The 9,983-nt window shown below is 37.5% G+C and overlaps 1 protein-coding gene across 1 annotated transcript in view; it reads right to left on the bottom strand.

Annotated features, from left to right (window-relative positions):
* Window positions 1–9,892, bottom strand: part of LOC111325154 (Fanconi anemia group I protein) — a 35,177-nt gene extending 25,285 nt beyond the window's left edge. The window contains exons 1-12 of the mRNA XM_022928892.2: window positions 9,705–9,892; window positions 8,435–8,605; window positions 7,998–8,033; window positions 6,893–6,978; window positions 6,275–6,342; window positions 5,663–5,729; window positions 4,416–4,457; window positions 2,038–2,091; window positions 1,638–1,707; window positions 1,461–1,546; window positions 774–897; window positions 1–58 (exon numbers count right to left, since the gene is read on the bottom strand). The exon at window positions 1–58 is cut by the window's left edge and continues 32 nt beyond it. Coding sequence (XP_022784627.2) covers window positions 1–58; window positions 774–897; window positions 1,461–1,546; window positions 1,638–1,707; window positions 2,038–2,091; window positions 4,416–4,457; window positions 5,663–5,729; window positions 6,275–6,342; window positions 6,893–6,978; window positions 7,998–8,033; window positions 8,435–8,605; window positions 9,705–9,788 — 946 coding nt within the window. The 5' untranslated portion in view covers window positions 9,789–9,892. The remainder of the gene's footprint in view (window positions 59–773; window positions 898–1,460; window positions 1,547–1,637; window positions 1,708–2,037; window positions 2,092–4,415; window positions 4,458–5,662; window positions 5,730–6,274; window positions 6,343–6,892; window positions 6,979–7,997; window positions 8,034–8,434; window positions 8,606–9,704) is intronic.
* Between the last annotated feature and the right edge of the window lie 91 nt (window positions 9,893–9,983).

A 9,983-nucleotide genomic window follows, 5' to 3' on the forward strand; every position in this document is an offset into this window, starting at 1 on the left:
ACAGAGCTAATGCTACATTGAAAGGTGTCAGAATCATCCCTGGAGAACTTTGATGAACCTGCAGAATAGATCATGTAATGAGCACTTCTTCTTTCATGTAGTGGTTTACTCCATAATTACAAGTACGATTTTATAGCAGATATTTGTGGTCACTAAATCAATGCTTATGTTTGATCAGGGCTTGACACAAACTTTTCAACTTACAAGTCATGTGGCTATAGTGACATCTTACATGTAACAACAATTTCAGTTTGTTACTAACCAAACTGCTCAGTGGAAATCGAAAACCTGACCAGCCAAAACTGAATTTCTACTAGTCTGTGGCTAGTTGGCTACAGTTAGAGTTCAGCCCCATTGATGTTGTGGTTCATGGGGTTATGACATGCGTACAGAACTGGGACTTTTGAAATTAAATTGTAAATAATATCAGGTTAGTTTCTTGACAATTTAACCCAATCTCAAACAAAAGGTTAGGAATAAGTGTCTGAAGGAATGTCCCTAATGCAAATTTTAAGAACAACTCTTTAGTATCTGTAAGTACATAAAAACAACCAAGAGTTTTGTTAAGGTTAACACCCGAGATGGATTCCTCATCAGAGTCAAGGGCAAAAAATTGAGATCAACAGCACATTTGAGTCTGATCTGGGTCCAAGAATATAACAATCAACAACTAGCACCATTTAAAAGATCTCAGAAAACAATTAAAACAAAAATGACAAAGACATTAAAGGTGATAAACCTTCATAGAGCTCAGTTTCCAAACTACTCAATACCTTTAAATATTTGATAAACTCCTTCCCTAAGTCTTGATCCTGTTTCACAGCAAACGTAATATGAAGGATTACTGTTCCCTCCATATGTCTCAGTTGATCCTTGGACACAGTCTGCACCTCTGAGCTACAAAACCAAACATACGGGGAATATCAATGGACAGGAAAAAACTACTCATTAGTTGAGAATTGGTAATTTTTTAAGTGTTTAAGGTTAGGGTTATGATTAGCCTTAGACTGGACTCCCAACCAGATTGGCCTTAGACACCCACACAATGGCACTCTAATGCCTCAATAGAGTTTCTCCCTGAACTCGCCACTGTTACACAAAAGATGGCCCCCTTCTGCCAAGATGGGGACTTTTGAAGGAGAAGGTCATCTGAAACAATATGGATATAATTATTGAGACACCCTCTCTAAATTTTCTTCCTTCTTTTTTTTCCTGAATCTTTTATGATATTCCTCGTTAGACTATCAATGGATCAATATTTCCAACCCCAATTGAGGAGATATTTTTTGAAGAGGGGAGCCTCATCCAACCTACAGTTTAGAGACAGCAACCCACAGGTACCCCTGTCCCTAGAAGTCAACCATATCTTCTACTTCATAAAGCATTAGCTTTAAGAGCTGCATCTTAAACTTAAAAAATCTTTTTAACCCCCCCCCCCCCCGGAAAAAAAAACAGCATACCTATCCTCTTTGTCCTCCTTGCGACATGTTTCATCTAAGTCATTAAAAAATGATGTTATTCCTTCTAAAAGAAGTTGTTTGTGACCCTACAAAAATACAGATAAATTGCTATTAATAACTAGGCCTGTTAACAGAAAAATGTTTGATGTAAATAAGACTGAATGAATAGAGAAACACCTTTGTTGAAAGCAGCAGTAACTGATACACCAGTGGAGGGAGTTCTTGAAGGTCAAGGTCCTTCATTGCTCTAGAAATGAAAGAACAAAAAAGAAGTTTGCAATACAGCAATATTGTGGAGAAGTTTGATGTTTTATTTTTCAAACACTTTCATATAACTGAGATCATAGTAAAGAAGCACATACTCACCCTCCTTTAAAGTCCTGGTGTGCCCTTTCTATACACATATACTACAATACTTTTAGAATAATAATAATTATTTAGCTCATTTGGCATTCACAAGTAAAAGAATTTCCGTTATAAGTATTTTAATTAGCATTAGAAAATAGGATAACAACAACATGGTTGTACAAGGCTAAGAATATGAAAAAGATGAGAATGAATTGGCTTTAGTTCTCACCTTATTATCTTCTCCATCACAAAGTGCAGTTCATCTGATGTCATTGGCACATCCCTAAAACACACAAACACTTGATCTATTAGACAAATAATGACTAAAACATTTTGTTCTACAAGTATCATCACAACCTGTTTCACTAACTTACCATACAAAAATTATCTTATTTTTAATTAATTATTGCCATTTTTTCTACTTTATCAATGATAACCTCATATTAGGTTTGCTTAATGTATCACATCTGGGATATCAACCACCTCTGTATATCATTAGGCCATTTGACAGTTGCTTGCTTGGTTGCCAAACCTTTGAACAGGAGTGACATTTAAGGATGACCTTGTTGTGAAAAAAATGTTGCTGTTCTTCAAATGTAAATACTTTGTTTTATTACATCGCTCACAGCACCTGTAGCCAAGATGAAGCACATCCTGTGTTCTGATTGGCTACCCAAGTGGGTAAGATAAACCCATCTTGCCCACCCGGGATTACCTGCATTAATCCCACCCATGAAAAAAATAAATTAGAACTACATTCGCAATTCATGGACAATTTCGGCTATGGAAACGCAAAAAGCAGCAGAAGATAGTCAAAACAAAGAAAACAGAAATGACTATTGAGAGTTTGCTGTGCTACAAACACAGTTGGCTTTCCTTCCCAGCTCTTGAAGTAAATAAGTCATTCTTAATTCTTAATAAAGCAAAATTTTTTAGCAATATAATAAATCCTTTATTAACCAAGCATGTTCGGTCAAGATGACTGGATATTAGCCCTGGTCTCTTTTTGCATTTTTATGGACCTCTACTTTGTCTCGGTCTATAAAAATATAAAAAAAAATAACTTGGCCAATATCCGAGAAGGCTTTCGATAGCATGGACTGCCACACCCTCTAGAAGATGCTACATCACCATGGAGTGCCAACCAAGCTGGTCAGCCTGATTAAGAAATCCTACGAAGGAATGACATGCCAAGTGGTCTGTGGAGGTCAAATGACAGACAGCTTCGGCGTGAAGACCAGAGTCAGACAAGGCTGCCTTTTGTCGCCTTTCCTTTTCCTCCTGGCGATCAACTGGATCATGAAGACATCAACAGCCAACAGAAGAAACAGGATCCAGTGGACACTGTTCAATCAGCTAGAGGACCTAGACTTTGCTGATGACCTGGCCCTGCTTTCCCACAGCCACAAGCAGATGGAGGATAAGACAACAGAGCTGGCAGCCACCTCATCACAAGTCAATCTCAAGATTCATGAAGGCAAGACCAACATCCTCAAGATCAATACAGCAAGCGAAGACCCAGTCACACTATGTGGGAGCGAGCTGAAAAAGGTGGAGGCCTTTACATACTTGAGCAGCATCATTGACAGACAGGGCGGCACAGACGCAGACATCAGAGCAAGAATCAGCAAGGCGAAGGCAGCATACTTGCAGCTGAAGAACTTCTGGAGCTCCAAAGTGGTATAGACTCACACAAAGATCAGGCTGTTCCACTCCAACATCAAGTCAGTACTTCTGTAAGGAGCGGAGACATGGAGGACCACGAAGACCACCACCAGGAAAGTGCAGACCTTCATCAACAGCTGCCTGACAAGGATCCCCCAGATACGCTGGCCCAGCACCATCAGCAATGCAGACCTGTGACAGTGTGCCAACCAGCCGACAGCTGACGAGGAGATCTGGCGTAGAAGATAGGATGGATCGGACACACCCTGAGGAAGCCAGCCAACAACATCACAAGGCAGGTGCTGGAGTGGAGTCCCCAGGAAAAGCGAATTGGGAAGGCCAAGAAACACCTGGCGTCATGACCTTGACACCAACATCAAGAAGATGAGAAAGACCTGGAGACAACTGAAAGAGCAGCCCAGGACAGAGCACTCTGGCGGAATTACTTATAGCCCATAAGTAATTCCGTCTTACTTATAAGCGATGGGCTTATAAGTAAGAAAGTAAGCAATATCCATACATCTCGATCTCATGCTTGTTTAATAAAGCATATATCATACTAACTAGATGCTGGTCTCTATCACAATAAGGCCACCTTCAGTCTCACTCCAAATCAAAGACTTGGCAACTAATTACACAACTGTAGAATGGCCTATTATTGAGAGCTTAACAATAATTCTTACATTGCTAGATGAGTTCAATTTTAAATTAAAAGCAAAACACAAAGCAAACAGTACTCAAGATTTAATCTTTGATGTGTGTTATGATATGCGATTTGTCAACACCTCGCCGTATTTTGGTCATCGATCTGCTTAATTAAATAAGCAGTGATGTTACTGCTCAAAAGATTTGCCACCCACATGGCTTGTTGAGTGTTTTTTTTACGATACAGTACACAAACCAATATACAAATGCAACAAGGAAGTAAGAATCTCAATTAACCTGAAAACAGCAGCCAGATGAATAGCACATTGTGGGTTCCATCTGAAATAGGAGACCAAAAGAGCAGAAAATTAAGAAACAAAACAGCCACTCAAGTAAACAGGTGTGGTTTCAGTCAAAGGAGCATATTCTGGTTCCAATAATTACTTGGGCTTCCTAAGGAAAAGCCCAAGTTTATATCATTGTTCAGTCAGTCTGTCCGTCTTCCAAAAAGGCACTTCATGTGACTTTTTGCACCAACAAGGCAAATGGGTTTAACCTGTAAAACTGTTCTTCATAAATTTTTTTATTTCTTGCTTTGTAGCTGTGTGCCTATCACATGCTTGGAACTTCTGATCAGTGCACAAAACTATGTGAATAATTATATCAAAAGTGGTTTGCATTGCAGTATCAAAATAATCTACCTACATCTACATCTAATTTGTATACTTGTCAAGTTGGAGAACCTAGAAAAAGTTGACCTTGTAGCACCCCCACCAAACAGAATGTTTGATATTAGCTTATGATAGCCTTATACCAAAAGATTGTCGTTACATAAGTCATAGTCGCAATTAACTTGTGGAGTCAGGGACTTGCTATTAGGGGCAGTGAAGTGCTTTTAGAGCCTCAATTATCCACTCCAGATTTTTCAATTATCCCAAATCTTTTCTCTGCTGCTATTTTTCAAGAACATTAATGAGTCACATTAAAGATCTGTAACAACATTTTTCCTATCAAACAAAACAGATGTATTAAAACAGTAATCTGCTTGAAAGAATGATAACTAAATTAGCAACAATAGAGGCTTTGACAGCTTGAAACAAACTGATTTACTCCTGCATATATGTTGTTGCAAATTCTGGCAATGATGATGATGCACATTAATTTGAGAATGTCCTCTAATTCTTGCATGGGGTTGATTTAATGATACCTCTTCAGTTAAATTTTTGGCTCATAAATATTTGTATTTTTAATTATCAAGACTCCTGATTATCCAATCTATTCAGCACAGTCCCCTCGTGTCTGGATAATCAAGGTTTGACTAAGTTCATATGTTCAGGAACTTTTTTTCTTACCCAACTTTTGTGACAGAGGACAGTCAAATAAGTTAACTACTCGTTGAATATCACTGCAAGATAATTTGCACTTTTATCAAAGAGTAGTTTACAAGTATGTTCTGTTTACACATGTTTTACAGCTTGCTTTGCTCCACTAACATGTATCCCTGCCACACAGGTAGTTCCATTCAAGCCTCAGACATACTTTACCTGCTAGAACACAAAGTATTCAGAAGATGTCTTTTATATTCCTGACCTGCCATTTCACCACCACAATCTACAACAACAAATAAAATTTAACTTGTCACAAAGGTCCAGGGAATTAATATAAGCAAAACACAACATGCTGTTAATTTGTTACTAAACAATTCATAGATGGGGTACCATAAATTAGTCCATAAAAACAGGAGGGCTCATACTCAGGGATAGATGTTGTGCCTAGGTTGTCTCTTTAAAAGATAACAAAATACTTTCACATCCATCCAGAAGATACCAGTTATTCATATCTAACCACATAAACAATGAAAAAATGTGTCTGATGTATCATGCACACATGGAAATACGCTTGCAGGTGAGAATATAGTTACACAATAACCTTTCTTAAAACTGTGATACAACATTAAAGTCTGACCACAGCTTCTGTTTTACCACAAAAGTATGACATTTAGAGGATCAAGTGAAAACCAGTCTTCTAAACTTTAACCTTGAAATAAGTATGACATGGTCAAAAATAACTTTCCAGATGGTGATACATGATAGCAATTAAATTTGGTTTTAAGTCTTGATTCTTAGTAAATGGCACCAAAATAATTAAAACTGTACCTCCTGGCATTGGAATGACATCCTTGGCTGCTATGGCAGAGAGCACCTTAGGAAATAGCTCCAAAGGTCTGTGCAGGATGAGTACAAAGATGTCAATAGTTAAATCCCTATTTGTAGCTTAATTAACAAAACAAAAAAGAAGTGGAAACACAAAAGTAGTCTGTTACCATTATAAGAGCTATTAACTTATCAATGTCACAAAAGCCTAAATTCAGTAATCTAAAATATTGCATAAAATTAATTTACATTAACTACAACTGGCTCTCGGGAATGAACCCTATAATCTCCTGGGTCTTATCCCCATGTCTGGTGAGGTTTGTTGTTGACATGGTTGAAGGCCCAGGGAGATATATGCCTAAATTATTAACCTTGGGATTCATGGTGGAAGAAACGATTAGTCTGTTTAAATGGGCTATCAGCACTATATTTGATACAAAATGCATTCCCAAAACCAGTTCATTCAAATGATATATTTTGCTGCTTTGTTTTGTTTTCATTGTTGTTATTGTTTTGTTTTTGTAATATTTTCACCACCCATTGAATATCAATGGACAAAAATAAGCCACTTGTAAATGGAGACCTGTGCACCCTTTTTTAAATGCAGTTAAATTTTCTTACTTTCCGTTGCTGAAGGAACCAGTCTTGATGGCATTTATGAATAAGTCAGCAAGTTCAGCGAGAATTTTTCCAGGAAATGCATCCAGCTAGAAAGCAAAAAACATGTTAAGTCTGTTCTCAAGCCAGGCTGCTCATCCAGCCCACATTCATCCTGGTTTCTTTAGCATGAAGCAACAAGACTTCACACCGAAAGCTGTAAGCTTGCATTGAAAGAAAAATTGCCAATCAGGAAATGCCTTTTTTGATGTGACTATGAATCCTTTATTTGTAGCAAAATAATTGAGTTTTCTCACATACAACTGGGAGCCATGCCAAGCTGACCATGCAGCCCAACCTTTATTATATCAATACGATGAACCATTAGGGTTACAACACGAACAAAACAGCTGGAAACTGAGCCTAGATACAGATAAGACTGACGTGCACAAATAACTGGAACTAAGGCACTACTTGAAATCCTATATCCCTAAAAACATATGGAGGGTGGGTGGGTAGGAAGGTCAGGCAATGGCCGAAGGCAACAAAACAACTGAACTGAACCTTGAAACGCCATGTGACCTGGAGACTCCACACACACTACAACCCATTCTCCCAGCTGCATGTGAGAAAAACATTTTCCGCTTCTTTCGTCCCTCAGCCAGCAGAAAACCACACTTAAAACTGATGCAGTAACAAAGGCACACCCAAGAATGTAACAGTGTTTTTCAAAACTATGTATAATATTCTGACCACCACTCTGCATGAACAATAATATTAGGGACTTTAAGCAGTCAGGACGGCAACGGCACCGAGGACATCGATTAAAAAATGAGTTTCTACTTTTAGTTAGAATTTCGAAAATGGCTGCATGTGTTTGCCGTCTCATTTGGCGGCAGACCTCAAACTCGACATAACACATAAAAGTAGCGTTCAGTTCGAAATGTAAATTAAAATAATTTGCCGCTGCGGTTTCGCTTCGCAGATGACACAAATTTTGGTGATTTCACGTTGTTGTTTTGCAAAAAACGGCTAAGAAATGTACAAAGTTTTAAAACGCACGAGCATGGTTTGCTTAAAGTCCCTATTAATAGATGAATTAGGCATATTAAAAATCTACTCTCCTCACCTCCATAAGTAAAAATCCAACAATCTCAGTGGCCATCTGATATTGATAGGTTTATACAGAGAAAACATTAAGTTAAATGGAGCATTGATGTCAAGTGTAATCTAACTTGCCACACAGTCCATGTTGCATGTGGAAACTGATATTGCATGAGTTGCAAAGCGTTAAGGGCGATATCAGTTTTCAAGTGCAATTTAACACAGAATTCATGAGTCAGATGATGAATTTTCCTTGAATACATTGAATTAAAATATGAGAAAAACAGAAAAATGCAATAACATTGTTTGCTTTAATCCTGAGCATAAAGCAAGAGATACAAAACAATATCACTAAACCTAATTTTCAACTTGCATTCCAGTACGCTAAATATCTTGCTTTGTTAACCATCAGAATACAAGATTTTATTCAATTATACAATTTTACAAAATATCCCACAATACCTTGTTACTTAGGTCACCTTCACTGAGTATTTGAATGGCATGTTTGAACACAAATGTACGTCTTTCTAAACCAATTTTAGTGTCACATGGTGAACCTTTGAATACAGCTTGAAGATAAGGAACTGGTTCACCCCTTCCCTCTAATGCTCTAGCTTCTAACAAGTCTACAACCTGTGGAATCAGCACAATAACCTATATAAATTGCACACCATAACATATACTATTGCTGTGCATTTATAGACTTATTTGAGACATTTGCAGATGTCATTCAGCCTTTTCATTGATAAGTCCTTCCAGGACACTCCTGCAAGAAAAATGCTTGTGCAGCTAGCACAGCTCATCCTGCCAAATGCAACACTTTACAATATAAACAAAACTATACTCGCAGAAGAAAACAAATTTGTGTCAACAACCAAAGCTTGAACCCTGATAGCTAAATTTGTACAGTCTGATGCTCAAACCATTGAAAAGATTTCTGTAGATACCCACACTACTGAAAGAGCTGAATGAGGTCTGCATGTGTTACAAATACATTGACTTGATGCGAAAGCATTGTTGATCAATAAAAGTAGATGTAGATGTAGAAATAGGCTTATGAATCAATCACAACAATATATGTTATGATAATTATCATACATAAGACTTCTATGAAAAAACCTGTGGTCAAGAGCATTCAATCAAAATACAATTTAGGGTGCAAAGTTAACAGGATAAATATAAATGCAACATCTGCAGTGGATACTGCATTTATTGTCTCTAACTTTTGTAAACTCAGAGAAGTGTCTTCTTTTGCAGCTTGTTTTAAAAGTGTGAAATAAAGCAACTACTGAACAGAGCTGAGTGCAATTCAAGCTGAAATGTTGATTGGAAGTATCTGGTTACTTATACTGAAAGGTAATCAATCTCTTGTTTCGCCATTGCTTTCTTTATCCAAGAACTGTATGTCTATTGAAAACACGGAGCTGTGTAGAAATTTCGCCAAACCATTATAAACTATAGCAAGTATATATCCTAGTTTAGTTTAGACAGGCAAGAGGCAAGCTGTTAGTATAACCAGCTGAATATGGCCTTAATACATAACCTGCGTTGTTCAGCTGTCACGAGAGAAATTCTTCAAAATCATATTCTACTATAAATGTACTTAGAAATACATTTCTATCAAAAAATGCATGTAAATTTAGTTCAAATGACCTTGACAATTTGAAAGTACTCAGGTTTTAGCCTGTAGACATCTCAAGCGAGCCGAGTGAAGGAACGACGAAAAGCTCACCTTTTGATGTTTCAGCGTTGATAGCACCTGCACAAGGGGTGTTAAATTATTTTCTTCGCAAAGACAAATTATCTTTTCATCCATTATTCAGAGACTCACAGAAGGACCGTTGTAAAACATAAATATAGCCAGTTTGCTATAAGTTTCTTTCCCTTCAAAGCAGCGTCGCTTCACTGAATTTGGCGCCAGAAACTTTATTTTTTTTTTTACATAGATAACGCAGTTTCTGATTGGTTCATTTTTCACTGTCGTTCTCGCTGCTGTAAATATTCACCAATC

This window comes from Stylophora pistillata, chromosome 1 (assembly GCF_964205215.1).
Source record: "Stylophora pistillata chromosome 1, jaStyPist1.2, whole genome shotgun sequence".
Taxonomy (NCBI): Eukaryota; Metazoa; Cnidaria; class Anthozoa; order Scleractinia; family Pocilloporidae; genus Stylophora; species Stylophora pistillata.